The sequence below is a fragment of the Bos mutus genome, chromosome 1 (assembly GCF_027580195.1).
Source record: "Bos mutus isolate GX-2022 chromosome 1, NWIPB_WYAK_1.1, whole genome shotgun sequence".
NCBI classification, from domain to species: domain Eukaryota; kingdom Metazoa; phylum Chordata; class Mammalia; order Artiodactyla; family Bovidae; genus Bos; species Bos mutus.
The window spans coordinates 131375914-131393837 of NC_091617.1; the positions used below are offsets into that span (position 1 = coordinate 131375914).

General features: G+C 37.5%; 2 protein-coding genes and 1 non-coding gene across 3 annotated transcripts in view; 1 reads left to right on the forward strand and 2 right to left on the reverse strand.

Annotated features, from left to right (window-relative positions):
- Positions 1-17924, forward strand: part of STAG1 (STAG1 cohesin complex component) — a 496550-nt gene that overhangs the window by 118310 nt on the left and 360316 nt on the right. The window lies entirely within an intron of this gene.
- On the reverse strand, positions 3354-3460 carry LOC138989550 (U6 spliceosomal RNA). The gene has a single exon (XR_011465832.1). It is a non-coding gene; the product is annotated as a U6 spliceosomal RNA (small nuclear RNA).
- LOC102280835 (prefoldin subunit 4) lies at positions 12152-12696 on the reverse strand. The gene is made up of 2 exons (XM_005889894.1): positions 12331-12696; positions 12152-12193 (listed from the first exon to the last, which is right to left on the reverse strand). The coding sequence occupies exons 1-2, from the start codon at positions 12694-12696 to the stop codon at positions 12152-12154; spliced, it is 408 nt and encodes a 135-aa protein (XP_005889956.1).

The window sequence follows — 17924 nt, forward strand, 5'->3', positions numbered from 1 at the left end:
GTCATATCTGACTCTGTGCGACCTTGTGGACTATAACCCCTTCAGGCTCCTCTCTGTCCATGGGATTCTCCAGGCAAGAATACTGGAGTTGGTTGCCATGCCCTCCTCTAGGGGATCTTCCCAACTTAAGGATCGAACCCACATCTCCTGCATTGACAGGCGTGTTCTTTACCACCAGTGCCACCTGGGAAGCCCCATTAAGAGTGTAAAATGGGGCAAAAAGAACAGATACGTGGGCTTGCAGAGCTTTATGTTTTTATATACTTCTTTCTGTAGCTCAGTCTTAATATTTTTTAAAGTTATAGGCATTCTTCCAATTATTTCTCTCAGCAACCAAATGAAGCTTTTTTTTTTTTTTTAGTTGCATTATTTCTGTTTGGGAGGTGAGAATACTGAGGCATAGTGGGTTACAGAGTTAGAAAGCTTAAGGCCCAGATGATCTGGATCCAGGGCCCAAATTCTTGAAGCCCTCTGCTATAATTCCTTTTAATTTTAAGGCTTTGTTACCTGGAGATGGTAAAAGAAGGGGATACTTTTTTAGAATATTTGAAGAGAAAAAGAGGACTAATGAACGAGTCAACTTGCTGTTACCAGTGAACTATCCCATTTAGCACGTAATTCAATTTTGGTGTAAGTTGTCTTGTCTCTTTAATATTTGAGATTTTGAGGATTAATGTTTTCCAAAGTTTATTACTTCTCCATTTCCTGTGTCATAATAGTGCCTTTTTCGTATTTGCTTCATCTTGTAGTAGGTATTGCTGTGTAAATTGGAGGTTTGAACTCTATTTTGGCATTCTTTTTTTTTTTTTTTTCTAATTTTATTTTATTTTTAAACTTTACATAATTGTATTAGTTTTGCCAAATATCAAAATGAATCCGCCACAGGTATACATGTGTTCCCCATCCCGAACCCTCCTCCCTCCTCCCTCCCCATACCATCCCTCTGGGCCGTCCAGTGCACCAGCCCCAAGCATCCAGCATCGTGCATCGAACCTGGGCTGGCAACTCGTTTCCTACATGATATTTTACATGTTTCAATGCCATTCTCCCAAATCTTCCCACCCTCTCCCTCTCCCACAGAGTCCATAAGACTGTTCTATACATCAGTGTCTCTTTTGCTGTCTCGTATACAGAGTTATTGTTACCATCTTTCTAAATTCCATATATATGCGTTAGTATACTGTATTTATGTTTTTCCTTCTGGCTTACTTCACTCTGTATAATAGGCTCCAGTTTCATCCACCTCATTAGAACTGATTCAAATGTATTCTTTTTAATGGCTGAGTAATACTCCATTGTGTATATGTACCACAGCTTTCTTGTCCATTCATCTGCTGATGGACATCTAGGTTGCTTCCATGTCCTGGCTATTATAAACAGTGCTGCGATGAACATTGGGGTACACGTGTCTCTTTCCCTTCTGGTTTCCTCAGTGTGTATGCCTAGCAGTGGGATTGCTGGATCATAAGGCAGTTCTATTTCCAGTTTTTAAGGAATCTCCACACTGTTCTCCATAGTGGCTGTACTAGGTTGCATTCCCACCAACAGTGTAAGAGGGTTCCCTTTTCTCCACACCCTCTCCAGCATTTATTATTTGTAGACTTTTGGATCGCAGCCATTCTGACTGGTGTGAAGTGGTACCTCATAGTGGTTTTGATTTGCATTTCTCTGATAATGAGTGATGTTGAGCATCTTTTCATGTGTTTGTTAGCCATCTGTATGTCTTCTTTGGAGAAATGTCTATTTAGTTCTTTGGCCCATTTTTTGATTGGGTCGTTTATTTTTCTGGAGTTGAGCTGTAGGAGTTGCCTGTATATTTTTGAGATTAGTTGTTTGTCAGTTGCTTCATTTGCTATTATTTTCTCCGATTCTGAAGGCTGTCTTTTCACCTTGCTAATAGTTTCCTTTGATGTGCAGAAGCTTTTAAGGTTAATTAGGTCCCATTTGTTTATTTTTGCTTTTATTTCCAATATTCTGGGAGGTGGGTCATAGAGGATCCTGCTGTGATGTATGTCGGAGAGTGTTTTGCCTATGTTCTCCTCTAGGAGTTTTATAGTTTCTGGTCTTACGTTTAGATCTTTAATCCATTTTGAGTTTATTTTTGTGTATGGTGTTAGAAAGTGTTCCAGTTTCATTCTTTTACAAGTGGTTGACCAGATTTCCCAGCACCACTTGTTAAAGAGATTGTCTTTAATCCATTGTATATTCTTGCCTCCTTTGTCAAAGATAAGGTGTCCATATGTGCGTGGATTTATCTCTGGGCTTTCTATTTTATTCCATTGATCAATATTTCTGTCTTTGTGCCAGTACCATACTGTCTTGATAACTGTGGCTTTGTAGTAGAGCCTGAAGTCAGGTAGGTTGATTCCTCCAGTTCCATTCTTCTTTCTCAAGATTGCTTTGGCTATTCGAGGTTTTTTGTATTTCCATACAAATTGTGAAATTATTTGTTCTAGCTCTGTGAAGAATACTGTTGGTAGCTTGATAGGGATTGCATTGAATCTATAAATTGCTTTGGGTAGTATACTCATTTTCACTATATTGATTCTTCCAATCCATGAACATGGTATATTTCTCCATCTATTAGTGTCCTCTTTGATTTCTTTCACCAGTGTTTTATAGTTTTCTATATATAGGTCTTTAGTTTCTTTAGGTAGATATATTCCTAAGTATTTTATTCTTTCCATTGCAATGGTGAATGGAATTATTTCCTTAATTTCTCTTTCTGTTTTCTCATTATTAGTGTATAGGAATGCAAGGGATTTCTGTGTGTTGATTTTATATCCTGCAACTTTACTATAGTCATTGATTATTTCTAGTAATTTTCTGGTGGAATCTTTAGGGTTTTCTATGTAGAGGATCATGTCATCTGCAAATAGTGAGAGTTTTACTTCTTCTTTTCCAGTTTGGATTCCTTTTATTTCTTTTTCTGCTCTGATTGCTGTGGCCAAAACTTCCAAAAAACTATGTTGAATAGTAATGGTGAAAGTGGGCACCCTTGTCTTGTTCCTGACTTTAGAGGAAATGCTTTCAATTTTTCACCATTGAGGATAATGTTTGCTGTGGGTTTGTCATATATAGCTTTTATTATGTTGAGGTATGTTCCTTCTATTCCTGCTTTCTGGAGAGTTTTTATCATAAATGGATGTTGAATTTTGTCAAAGGCTTTCTCTGCATCTATTGAGATAATCATATGGTTTTTATTTTTCAATTTGTTAATGTGGTGTATTACATTGATTGATTTGCGGATATTGAAGAATCCTTGCATCCTTGGGATAAAGCCCACTTGATCATGGTGTATGATCTTTTTAATGTGTTGTTGGATTCTGATTGCTAGAATTTTGTTAAGGATTAAAAATATGGAATGCTTCACGAATTTGCGTGTCATCCTTGCGCAGGGGCCATGCTAATCTTCTCTGTATCGTTCCAATTTTAGTATATGTGCTGCCGAAGCGAGCACTGGCATTCTTTTTATTCACTGAAAGAACTAGAAAAATTTTCTCATTTGTAGGCTACTTTTACTTAGAAAAGAGATTGGTACTTTGTTTTCTTGATTGAAATCTACTTAAATTTTTCATAGTATGATGTATACATTTATGTATTGGAAATTTTTTTTCTCTTAATATCTTTAATTTGCTGTCATGAACATAGGTAACAATCATAATTCTAGTTAAAACAGTAAATGAGTATAACATTTCTGTGTTGGTGCAGAGTAGTACTTCAGATCCCACCTGCAACATTCAGGATCTTCACTGCGAAAAACGCATGGGCTCTCTAGTGTGTGAGGGCTCAGTTGCCCTACAGCATGTGGGATCCTAGTTTGCTAACCAGGGATTGAATCCTTGTCCCCTGCATTGCAGGGTGGATTCTTAAACTCTGGATCACTGGAGAAGTCCACAGTTTCAGAAACACCATTTTAATGATTGTTTTGCTTTGCAAATCATGTGCCACCCACTACCATCTACCCACATGTGTATGTATATACATATTCACTGCTAAGAGATTCTCTGAGACAGCTCAGATAAAATTTTAGGAGTGATAAAATAGGGTCCTGAATTAATTAGATTGTAAGTCTGCCTGGAGAGTGAATTCCTCTGATTAAAGACTAGAACTTTGTACTCCACAGATGATACTGCCTGTAATTGGAAATAAGCTGTGTGATAGATACTGCTTTTTAACCCTTGTTCTTGAATCAGTTAATGAGAATTTATAAAACCGGGTGTTATTTAGGCAAGATACAGGCTGGTCATTATATTCTGAATTTTATTTTTCTTCCTGTCATCATCTTTGGCACAGTGCATGGTAAACAGATAGGGGCACTGCGTATTTAAGTAGATGGGGCATTATGCCTCTGTATGTCTGGGTGTACACATGTGCTTAAATCCATGTGAGATCAGAAAATTGACCAAGGATATAAATTAACTCTGTGGAAAACTTTAATTGGCTAATAAGTTATTTACTATTTCTAAAAAAAGACTTTAGTTTTAAGAGAAATTTTAGAATCACAGCAAAATTGAATGGAATATACAGAGACTATCCCATATATTCCTTGTCCCCAAGTACATACAGTCTCTTCCACTATCATCATCTTGTACCATAGCGGTACATACACACATAGCGGTGAGTTTAATTGGTGAACTTACACTGACATGTCCTTATCACCCAGAGTGAACATTAGTGTTCACTTTTGGTGTTGTATAAACTATGGCTTTTTATAACTATATCATTACATGTGTCCATCATTATAGTATCATACAAAAAGTTTTACTGCTGTAAAAACCTTTTGTGCTCCACCTATTATCTCTTCTGCCCTGTAATCCCTGGCAACCACTGGTATTTTTAACGTCTCATAGTTTTGCCTTGTCAAGACTGCAGTGTAGTTGAAGTCATGGAGTATGTGGCAGTTTCAGATTGACTTCTTTCAGTTACTAATATGCATATGACTTTTCCTGTGTCTTTTCCTGACTTGGTGACTCGTTCCTTTTAGTACTGAGTAATATTCCATTGTCTGCATGTACCACAGTTTATTTATCCATTCATCTCCTGAAGAACATCATGGTTCCTTCCATGTTTTCACACTTTTGAATAAAACCACTAAACATCTTTATGTAGGTTTATGTGTGAAGATGAGTTTTTACTTCCTTTGGATATATACTTTGGAGCATGATTGCTGGAACATATGGTAAGAATATATGGAGTTTGTAAGAAACTGCCAGACTGTCATCCAAAGTTGCTATACCATTTTGTTTTCCTGCCAGCAGTGAATTTCTGTTGTTCCATTTACTTGTCAGCATTTGGTTTTGTCAGTCTTTTGGCTTTTCACCATTCTGAGTGTAGAAGTATCATACTGTTTTTTAATTTGCAGTTCTCTAATGACATAGGATGTTAAGTATCTTTTCTTTGCTTATATGCCAGCTGTGTAGTTTCCTTTGTGAGGTGTTCGAGTCTTATACCCATATTTTAAGCAGGTTATTTGTTTTCTTATTGAGTTTTAACACTTCTTTATATATTTTGGATGCTTAAGATATTAGATTAAAAACATTGAAAATATTAAACAAAAATGTCTAGAGAAATATTATTTCCCTGTCTGTGACTTGTCTTTTCATTTTCTTGACAGTCCTTTGCTGAGCAGAAGTTTTAATTCTAGTAAGTCCAGTTTAACTATCATTTTCTCCTCATAGTTCGTGCCTTTGGTGTTGTATCGAAAAAGTCATCACCATATGCCTAAAAAATCATCACCATACCCAAGGTCATCTGGATTTTTCCATATGTTATTTTAAGAGTTTTACTTTTGAGTTTATATTTAGTTCTTTGATCCATGTTGAGTTAATTTTTTGAAGGCTTTAAATTCTTTCTTTCCCACATGGATATCCAATTTTAACATCATATGTTGAAAAGATGATGTTTTCTCCATTATATCACTTTGTTCAGTTGTCACAGATCAATTGACTATTTGGGTGGGTTGACTTCTGGGCTCTCTGTATTATTTTATTAATCTAGTTGTCTATTTTTTTTGTCACTATCATAGTCTTGATTGCTATAGACATATTAAAGCAAATCTTAAATTCAGATATTATCAGTCTTCTAATTTTGTTCTTGTTTTTGAATATTGTTTTGCCTATTCTAGATCTTTTGCCCTCCAAATCAACTTTAGCACCAGTTTTTGATATATAGAAATTACTTCTTATGCAGTCAACAGGGAATGTGTTGAATCTATGGACCAAGATGGGACTGACATCTTGACAATTTTGAGTCTTCCTATCTGAACCAGGAATAGCTATCTGCTTATTTAGTTCTTGGGCTTCTCAGGTGGCGCAGTGGTAAAGAATCCACTTGCCAGTGCAGGAGATTCCAAGGACACAGGTTCCATCCCTGGGTTGGAAGATTCCCCTGGAGTAGATAATGGTAACCTGCTCCAATATTCTTGTCAGAAAAATTTCATGGACAGAGGAGCCTGGCGGGCTATAGTCCATGGGATCACAAAGACTCAAGATGCAACTGAGCACATATTTAGTTCTTAGATTTTTCATTGAAATTTTGGAGTTTTCCTTGTCTAGATCTTGTCCATATTGTTTTGGATTTATATTCAAATATTTATCTTTCTTCTGGTGCTGATGTAAATGGTTAGATGGATAGACAACATCACCAAATCAATAGACATGAATTTGAGCAAACTCTGGTAGATAGTGGAGGACAGAGGAGTCTGGTGTGCTTCAGTCCTTGGAGTCACAAAGAGTCAGACATGACATAGCGACTGAACAATGTAAATGGTGTATTAATTTCAAATTTCATTTGTTCATTTTATATATGAAAAATGGCTTTTCAGTTTTTTCAGGTTTTCTATATAGACAGTCATGTGATCTGCATACAAAGAAAGTTTGATTTCTTCCTTCCTGGTCTGTATACCTTTTATTTCCTTTTCTTATTGCTTTAGCTTGAATTTCTAGTACAGTGTTCAAAAGGAATGGTAAAAGATATCTTTGCTTTGTTCTTAAGAGGGCTAGTTCTTCCCATTATGTATGTGTTAGGTGTAAGTTCAGAAGTTCCCATCTATTTTAGTTTAGTGAAAGTTCTTTTAAAAATTATGAATGTGTGTTGGATTTTATGAAATGTTTTTCCTGAATTTATTGATATGACTGTGTGGCTTTACTTCTTTGCCTCTTGTTATGATGGGTTCCATTATTTGATTTTCACATTTTAACTAGACCTGGGATAAAGGACGTTATTGGTGGCTCAGATGGTAAAGAATCTGCCTGCAATGCAGGAGACCAGGGTTCGATTCCTAGGTCAGGAAGATTCCTTGGAGAAGAAAATGGCAACCCAATCCAGTATTCTTGCCTGGAGAATCCCATGGACAGAGGAGCCTGGAAGGCTATAGTTCATGGTGTTCATTTCCAAGACAAACCATTCAGTATCACAGTAATCCAAGTCTATGCCCCAGTCACTGATGCTGAAGAAGCTGAAGTTGAACAGTTCTATGATGACCTAAAAGACCTTGTAGAACTAATACCAAGAAAAAAAAAAAAAGTCATTTTCATCATAGGGGACTAAAATGCAAAAGTAGGAAGTCAAAAGATACCTGGAGTAATAGACAAGTTTGGCTTTGGAGTACAAAATAAAGTAGGGCAAAGGCTAACAGAGTTTTGCCATGAGAATGCACTGGTCATAGAAACACCCTTTGCCAACAACACAAGAGATGGCTCGACACATGTACATCAGCAGATGGTCAGTACTGAAATCAGATTGATTATATTCTTTGCAGCTGAAGATGGAGAAATTCTATACAGTCCGCAAAAGCAAGACTGGGAGCTGAATGTGGCTCAGAGCATGAACACCTTACTGAAAAATTCAAACTTAAATTGAAGAAAGTAGGGAAAACCACTAGACGATTCAGGTATGACCAAAGTCAAATCCCTTACAATTACACGGTGGAAGTGACAAAGAGATTCACGGGATTAGCTCTGATAGAGTTCCTGAAGAACCATGAACAGAGTTTTGTGACATTGTTCAGGAGGCAGTGATCAAAAGCATCCCCTAGAAAAAAAACATGCAAAGAGGCAAAATGGTTGCCTGAGGAGTCCTTACAAATACTGAGAAAAGAGAAGCTAAAGGCAAAGGAGAAAAGGAAAGATATACCCATCTGAATGCAGAGTCAAAGACTAGCAAGGAGAGATAAGAAAGCCTTCCTTATTGATCAGTGGAAAGAAATAGAGAAAAACAATAGAATGGGAAAGACTAGAGATCTCTTAAAGAACATTATAGAGAACCTGAAGCATTTCATGCAAATACGGGCATAATAAAGGACAGTAATGGTATGAACCTAACAGAAGCAGAAGATATTAAAAAAAAAACGTGACGAGTACAAAGAAGAACCATACAAAAAAGATATTAATGACCCAGATAACCACGATGATGTGATCACTCACCCTGAGCGAAACATCCTGGAGTGTAAAGTCAAGTGGGCCTCAGGAAGCATCACTACAAACAAAGGTAGTGGTGTTGATGGAATTCCAGATGAACTATTTCAAATTCTAAAAGATGATGCTGTGAAAGTGCTGCACTCAGTATGCCAGCAAATTTGGAAAACTCAGCAGTGGCCACAGGACTGGAAAAGATCAGTTTTTATTCTAATCCAGGAAAGGGGAAGTGCCAAAGAATGTTCAAACTACTGCACAGCTGGACTCTTCACATGATAGCAGAGCTCAAAATTCTCCAAGTGAGGCTTCAACAGTATGTGAACTGAGAACTTCCAGATGTTCAAGAAGTGTTCAAGATGTTCAGATGGATTTAGAAAAGGCAGAGGAACCAGAGATCAAATTGCCAGCATTGGTTGGATCATTGAAAAAGCAAGAGAGTTCCAGAGAAACATCTGGAACATCTGTTTTATTGACTACACCAAAGCCTTAGACTTTGTGGATCACAACAAACTATGGAAAGTTCTTAAAGAGATGGGAATACCAGATCACCTTGCCTGCCTCCTCAGAAACCTGTGTGCGGGTCAAGAAGCAATAGTTAGTACTGGACATGGAACAACAGACTGGTTCCAAATTGGGAAGGGAGTATATCAAGGCTGTATATTGTCACCCTACTTACTTAATTTACATGCAGAGTACATCATGTGAAATGCTGGATTGGATGAAGCATGAACTAGAATCAAGATTGCCAGGATAGATGCCAATAACCTCAGATATGCAGATGACAGCACCCTTATGGCAGAAAGTGAAGAAGAACTAAAGAGCCTTTTGATGAAAGTAAAAGAGGAGAGTGAAAAAGTTGGCTTAAAGCTCAACATTCAGAAAACTAAGATCATGGCATCCCGTCCCATCACTTCATAGCAAATAGATGGGGAAACCATCTAAACGGTGGCTGCAGCCATGGAATTAAAAGACACTTGCTCCTTGGAAGAAAAGCTATGGCCAACTTAGACAGCATATTAAAAAGCAGAGACGTTACTTTGCCAACAAAGATCCTTCTAGTCAGAGCTGTGGTTTTTCCAGTAGTCATGTGTAGTTGTGAGAGTTGGACCGTAAAGAAAGCCGAGCGCCAAAGAATTGATGCTTTTGACCTGTGGTGTTGGAGAAGACACTTGAGAGTCCCTTGGACTGCAGGGACGTCAAACCAGTCCATCCTAAAGGAAATTAGTCCTGAATTTTCATTGGAAGGACTGATGCTGAAGCTTCAGTATTTGCTACCTGATGCTAAGAACTGACACATTGGAAAAGACCTTGATGCTGGGACATATTGAAGGCGGGAGGACAAAGGCTGACAGAGGATGAGATGGTTGGATAGCATTACCGAATCAATGGGCGTGAGTTTGAGGAAGCTCTGAGAGTTGGTGATGGACAGGAAAGCCTGGAGTGCTGTAGTTCATGGGATTGCTCATGAGTGAGCAACTGAACTGAACTGTACATGGGATAAATCTCGCTTGTGGTACATAATTTTTAAAATACATTTAAAATTTTTGATTTGCTATCACTTTGTTGACAGTTTTATATCTGTGTTGATGAGAGATAGAGTGGTCTGTAATTTTCTTGCAGTGTGTTTGTCTAATTTTGATGTTAGGGTAATACTGTCTCATAAAATGAGGTAGGAAATATCTCCTCTCCTTTCATCTTTTGGAAGATATGGTAGAGACTTGGTTATAGCTTCTTCCTTAAATGTTAGAATTTGCCAGTGAACCTATCTGGGTTTGGTTCTTTATGTCGTGGCAGGTTTTAAAATATTGATGCAGTTTCTTTTATAGATATAGGCCAGTTTATATTGCCTGTTTCTTGTGAGTTTTGGCATATTTTATCTTTCAAATATTGGATCCATTTCATCTCTGTTTCACATCTTGTGAGTATACTCATGGTATTCTGTTATTACCCTTTTTGTGTTGTCGTTTTCTGTTTACATTCCATTTTTTATTTCTGATATTGTGTCCTTTTTTCTTAGTTAGCCTAGGTGGATGTTTATTAATTTTTATAGATCTTTTCAAAGAACCAGTATTTGGTTTTAGTCACTTCCATAATTTTTGACTTACTATTTTACAACTTCTTTGCCTTTTGCTCTAGTTTTTATTATTTCTTTTCTAACGCTTAGTTTTTATTTGCTTTGTTCTCCCCCGCCCCCCCTCTCGCCCCCCCAGTTTCTTAGGTTGGAAGATTAGACGATTGATTTTAGATTTTCTTCTTTTCTGCTACATGCAGACAGTGCTATAAATTCTCTGTAAGCTGCTTTGGCTGCATCCTAAAAATTTTGATGAGTTGTATTTTCATATTCATTCAGTTGAAATGTTTTAAAATTTCTGTTGAGATTTCTTCTTTGACTCGTGCTATTTAGAAGCATGTTGTTTAATTTCCAGGTGTTTTGTGATTTTTCCAACTATCTATTAATGATTTCTAATTTAATTCCATTGTAGCCTGAGAGCATGCATTGTATGATTTCTGCTTTTCCAAATTTGTTAAGGAATTTTTTATGGTTCAGAATGTTATCTGTTCTGATGAATGTTCCATGTGAGCTTGAGAGAAATGTGAATTCTGCTGTTGTTGAATGAAACAGTTTATAGATGCCAATTAAATACAGTTGATTGATCGTGTTATAGAGTTCACTTGTGTCTTTATTGATTTTCTGCCTGCTTTTTACTATTTTTGTTGCCGTTCTTTATCCCTCAGAAGTTTGACAAAATGAGAGGAACAGCTCTTTTACATTCTGTTTTGAGTGTGAGAACTGATGGGAGAAGTGAAAGAGTTAGGAGCCCTGAGAAGAAGTGCTCAGCTTAGAAGATAACCTTGGGAATGATGAGAAATGTACCTTTAGAGTGAGAGAGAGAGAGAGAGAGAGAGAGAGAGAGATGTATGTGCTTTTTCAGGTGTAGTATCTTTCCAGGTGGCTCAGTGGTAAAAACTGCCTGCCAGTGCAGGATATTTGCATTTGATCCCTAGGTCAGGAGGATCCTTGGAGGAGGGCAAGGCAACTCATTCCAGTATTTTGGCCTGGAAAAAATCCCATGCACAGATGAGCCTCATGGGCAATAGTTGGGTCGCAAAAAATTAGACACAGCTGAGCATGCATGCATCTTTAAAACCAACATAATTCAGAAAGAATGGGGAATATTCTTTATTGAAAGTGAAATTTAGCACAGTGTCTAGCATGTAGGTAGATGCTTTAATGAATGTTGGATGTTCTCAGTAAAGAGAAAAAAAACAATACCAAGTTAGTTATAGAGTGATACCAATTTATGGGTGACTACTATAAAAATGAAATAGAGGACTATATGACCAATGATAAATTTATAAGATTGCTGGAATGACAAGAGAAATGTTTAGAATGGCTTATGAAAAACGTAGTAAGTACAAACAGGAGTTTTTTGTTTTTTTGATTGCTTAACTGATTTTAATAACATGACATAAAGCCCCTACACTTGATATAATTGTTATGCAAAATACATAGATGAATACTGTCTTCTTTTAAAAATATAAAATAAATAAGCAAGACGTGAAAATAGGCAAGTTTCCATTAAATAAATGAAAATTTAAAAAAAAGTTTTGCTTTCCATTTCATTTGAAGAAGGGAAATTATCATTTTAAACAAAATACGAGTTTATTAAACTAAAACATTATATAAAATGTTTAACTTTCATAAGTTAAAATGTTTAACTTATATAAAATGTTTAAGCTTCAAGGTTTATGTTACTCCCAGATTTTGCATGTAACTGACAGAAGATGAGATGGTTTGGATGGCATCACTGATTCAATGGACGTGGGTTTGGATAGACTCTGGGAGTTGGTGATGGACAGGGAGACCTGGCCTGCTGTGATTCATGGGGTTGCAAAAAGAGTCGGACATGACTGAGCAACTGAACTGAACTTTCAAATCTGCTAACACCCACTGAATTGATTCCATTCTGGATTCTAAGGCGTCAGTTTCTTCTTGCAAATTTTTCTTTGCTTCTTCTAACATTTCTTGTGTTTCTTCTTGAGAATGATTAATGAAAACATCGCCAATGTGATAAGGTGTCATTAAGCAGTTGTCATCTGCAAGCATGATGTCCTCACAGACATCTTCTAAATTTTGGAGTTGTTTCTTTTTTACTTCTATTTCTTCCTTCAGCTCTGTGATTCTACTTGTATTCTGTGCAAATTTTTTTATCTTTTGTTGATCTTCAAAAGTGATATTGACATCTCCTGCAGCTGTCTTCTTCATGGTGGCTGCCATCTTGGTAAACATGAGTTTTAAAGCTATGATTAGAACAGAAATAAGATTAAAGGATGGTAAAATGTTAAGTGAAAAATTGGTATGCATCATTTTTATATACCTTCTCCACCAAGGGAAATTTTTTTCCTTGAGAGCTGTAGAGAGCCAAATATATAGGTTTATAAGACAAAGTTGGTTGTGTTTAGTAAAATGAGACTTAATTAAAAATGGGGAATAGAGAATAAGAGTGCACTGGGTTATTTTACTTAAGTAAAGTACTCATAAAATGAGATTCTCAAAATTTTGCAGATGTCCTGAAACTATCACTAGACTTCTTGTTTCTTGATCCCAAAACCTGGTGTTCATATGTGCTAAGTTGCTTCAGTTGTGTCTGACTCTTTGCAGCTCAGTGGACCATAGCCCATTAGACTGCTCTGTCCAGGCAAGAATACTGGAGTGGGTTGCCTCGCCCTCCTCCAGGAGATTTTCCTGACTTCAAGGATTGAACTCATATCTCTGATGTCTCCCTCATTGGCATGCGGGTTCTTTACTACTAGTGCCACCTGGGAAGCCCCTAAGGAAAAAAAAAACCTAGCAGTGGACTTTACTCTCTGAGCAAGAATATTAAATGCAGGAAGGTAAGCTGAGTGTTCTGCCTTTTAATGTTGTATTGGTATAAAACTAAAACTATAGTAGGTTTATGCTTAGCTGCTCAGTTGTGTCTGACTCTTGCAACCCCACAGATTGTAGGCCTCCAGGCTCCTCTGTGCATGGGGTTTCCCAGACAAGAATACTGAAATGGGTTGCCATTCTGTTCTCCGGGAGATCTTCCCACCCAGGGATCGAACGCGGGTCTCCTACATTGCACGTGGATTCTTTAAGAGCTGAACTACCAGGGAAGCCCCATACTGGGTTTATGTAAGTTTAAAGTATATATTAAAATGTTTTTCTGATTAAGGAAGACAGATCCTTAAGGATCTAAATACACTTATGACACATAAGTATTAACAAATGGTATAGAATTTCCACAGTGCTTTTTCCAAGTAAAAAATGTAAATTGCATATAAACATGTAAAGCATTCCATAATTGTATTTCTTATTAAACTTGTGTAAGTTTGTATACTTATAGAAATCAGGTATTTTGTTTATTCTCACTTTTTTCTTTTTCAAAATATTGTAGTTACTCATTTTAGTTCCTTTCTGTTTTGAGAATTATCTCAGTTATTTGAGATTTTATTTGAGAATTAAATGAGTTTCTGCAGACGATCCTGGTTGGATTTAGAAGTTAGTTGTCATTTGGATATGTTGTTCAACCCCCAGATTCTGTTATGCTGTCGCTTTCTAGTCAGTCCTCTTTTACCCCAGTCTCTAACAACCACTGGTCTGTTCTGTTCTGTGTGGTTTTCTAACAATGTCTTGTAAGTGGAATTCTACAGTAAGTACATAGTCTGTGTACTTGAGACTCATTTAATTGTTGAATAGTATTCCATCTTGTGAATGTGCTATCGTATAATTATAATCTTTTAATTAAGGATAGTTTGGAGATGTTTGGACTCCCCTGGTGGCTCAGACGGTAAAGTGTCTGCCTAAAATGCGGGAGACCCAGGTTCAGTTCCTGGGTTGGGAAGATCTCCTGGAGAAGGAAATAGTAACCCACTCCAGTATTCTTGCCTGGAAAATCCCATGGACTGAGAAGCCTGATAGGCTACAGGGCATGGGGTCGCAAAGAGTCGGTCACAACTGAGCGACTTCACTTTCACTTTGGGGATGTTTACAGTTTCTGGCAGTTATGAATAAATTACTACGAGCATTTGATTATTAATGCACCTTTTTTTTTTTTTTTGTAAGAACATAAGCTTTCTTTGAACTTTGCCACCTAGGAGTGGCATTGCTTTCAGTTCCCTTCAGTTCAGTCACTCAGTCATGTCCGACTCTTTGCAACCCCATGAACCTCAGCACGCCAGGCCTCCCTGTCCATCACCAACTCCTGGAGTTCACTCAGACTCTGGTCCATGAGTTGGTGATGCCATCTAACCACCTCATCCTGTGTCGTCCCCTTCTCCTCCTGCCCTCAATCTTTTCCAGCGTTAGTCTTTTAAATTATTCAGCTCTTTGCATCAGGTGGCCAAAGTATTGGAGTTCCAGCTTCAACATCAGTCTTTCCAGTGAACACCCAGCACTGATCTCCTTTAGGATGGACTGGTTGGATCTCCTTGCAGTCCAAGGGACTCCTATTAAGAGTCTTCTCCAACACCACAGTTCAAAAGCATCAATTCTTCAGCACTCAGCTTTCTTTATAGGCCAACTCTCACATCCATACATGACTACTGGAAAAACCACAGCCTTGACTAGACAGAGCTTTGTTGACAAAGTAACATCTGCTTTTTAATATGCTGTCTAAAAAAAATAATAATAATAATATGCTGTCTAGGTTGGTCATAACTTTGCTTCCAAAGGAGTAGTGTCTTTTAATTTCATGGCTGCAATCACCATCTGGAGTGATTTTGGAGCCCCCCCAAATAAAGTCAGCCACTGTTTCCACTGTTTCCCCATCTATTTGCCATGAAGTGATGGGACCAGATGCCATGATCTTAGTTTTCTGAATGTTGAGCTTTAAGCCAACTTTTTCACTCTCCTCTTTCACTTTCATCAAGAGGCTCTTTAGTTCTTCACTTTCTGCATAAGGGTGGTGTCATCTGCATATCTGAGGTTATTGATATTTCTCCCGGCAATCTTGATTCCAGCTTGTGCTTCTTCCAGCCCAGCGTTTCTCATGATGTACTCTGAATATAAGTTAAGTAAGCAGGGTGACAATATGCAGCCTTGAAGTACTCCTTTTCCTATTTGGAACCAGTCTGTTGTTCCATGTCCAGCTCTCACTGTTGCTTCCTGAACTGCATATAGGTTTCTGAAGAGGCAGGTCAGGTGGTCTGGTATTCCCATCTCTTTCAGAATTTTCCACAGTTTACTGTGATCCACACAATCAAAGGCTTTGGCATAGTCAATAAGGCAGAAATAGATGTTTTTCTCGAACTCTCTTGCTTTTTCGATGGTCTAGTGGATGTTGGCAATTTGATCTCTGGTTCCTCTGCCTTTTCTAAAACCAGCTTAAACATCTGAAAGTTCACAGTTCACGTATCACTGAAGCCTGGCTTGGAGAATTTTGAGTGTCACTTTACTAGCATATGAGATGAGTGCAATTGTGCAGTAGTTTGAGCATTCTTTGGAATTGCCTTTCTTTGGGATTGGAATGAAAACTGACCTTTTCCAGACCTGTGGCCACTGCTGAGTTTTCCAAATTTGCTGACATATTGAATGCAGCAGCATCTTTTAGGATTTGAAATAGGTCAACTGGAATTCCATCACCTCCACTAGCTTTGTTCATGGTGGTGCTTCCTAAGGCTCACTTGACTTCACATTCCAGGATGTCTGGCTCTTGTTGAGTGATCACACCATCGTGATTATCTGGGTTATGAAGATCTTTTTTGTATAGTTCTTCTCTGTATTCTTGCCACATCTTCATAGTATCTTCTGCTTCTGTTAGGTCCCTACCATTTCTGTCCTTTGTTGATCCCATCTTTGCATGAAATGTTCCCTTAGTATCTCTTATTTTCTGTAGAGATCTCTAGTTTTTCACATTCTGTTTCTTTGCATTGATCACTGAGGAGGGCTTTCTTATCTCTCCTTGCTATTCTTTGGAACTCTGCATTCAAATGGGTGTATCTTTCCTTTTCTCCTTTGCTTTTCGCTTCTTTTCACAGCTATTTGTAAGGTCTCCTCAGACAGCCATTTTGCTTTTTTTCATTTTTCTTGGGGATGGTCTTGATTCCGGTCTCCTGTACAATGCCGCAAACCTCTATCCATAGTTCATCAGGCACTCTTATCACATCTAGTCCCTTAAGTCTATTTCTCACTTCCTGTGTATAATCATAATGGATTTGATTTAGGTCATACCTGAATTGTCTAGTGGTTTTCCCCACTTTCTTCAATTTAAGTCTGAATTTGGCAATAAGGAGTTCATGATCTGAGCCACAGTTTCCTCCCGGTCTTGTTTTTTGCTGAGTGTATAGAGCTTCTCCATCTTTGGCTGCAACAAATATGATCAATCTGATTTTTTGTTGTTGAACATCTGGTGATGTCCACGTGTAGAGTCTTCTCTTGTGTTGTTGGAAGAGGGTGTTTGCTATGCCCAGTGCTTTCCCTTGGCAGAACTTTATTAGCCTTTGTCCTGCTTCATTCTGTACTCCAAGGGCAAAATGCCTGTTAGTCCAGGTGTTTCTTGACTTCCTACTTTTGCTTTCTAGTCCCCTATAATGAAAAGGACATCTTTTTTCGGTGTTAGTTCTAAAAGGTCTTGTAGGTCTTCATAGAACCATTCAACTTTAGCTGCTTAGTTATATATTAACAGTTAGTGTCTGGTTACTAGCTGTTTTTCATAGGGATTGTGCTATTTTTCCATTTCTTCCAGCTATGTTATGTATGAATTTTCCAGCTGTTTTGACTCCTTACCAACACTTGAAATGGTCTTTTTAATTTTAGTCATGTTAATATGTATGTAGTAGTATCTCATTTCAGTTCTAGTCCATTCCCTAATGAGAAGATCACCTGGAGAAGGAAATAACAACCCACTCCAGTACTCTTGCCTGGGGAATCCCATGAACAGAGGAGCCTAGCGGGCTATAGGCCATTGGATCACAAAAGAGTTGGATAGAACTTAATAGACTAAAACAACAAAACAATGGTAAAGAGCGTCCACTGGAAATATATGTTACCCTTTTATGTTCTTTGTTAAAGTGTCTGTTCAAATCCTTCACCTATGGGGAAAAAAAGGAACTGTTTTCTGTCTTATATTTGACGTTTGAAAGTTTTCTTCCTATAAGTTCTTTTTCAATTACATGATTTGAAAGTATTTTCTCTTAGTGTATGACTTTTTAAAATCTCTCACATGTCTTTTTCAGAGAAAAAAGATTAAGTCCAGTTAGTCTCTTTTTTGTTTCTTTTTATGAATGGTACTTTTGGTGTCAACATGTAAGAACTCATTACCTAACCAGAGATGACAAAGCTTTTCTCAAATTTGTTATGTTCCATTTTGTGATTATAGCCATCCTCAAAACTGGAAAATGTTATTGCATTGTGGTTTTGATGTGCATTTCTCTAACAAGTTGAGCCTCAACTCTTGATGTGCTTATTGACCAATAATATATCTTCTTTGGAGAAGTGTCTGTTTGAGTCCTTTGACCATTAAAAAT

Coding starts and splice junctions, on each gene's coding strand:
- LOC102280835 (XM_005889894.1), bottom strand. CDS start 12,696: ATGGCAGCCACCATGAAGAAGACAGCTGCAGGAGATGTCAATATCACT. Junction 12,194..12,330: donor AAGTTCAGTTCAGTTGCTCA/GTCATGTCCGAC, acceptor ATCTTCTGTCAG/TTACATGCAAAATCTGGGAG.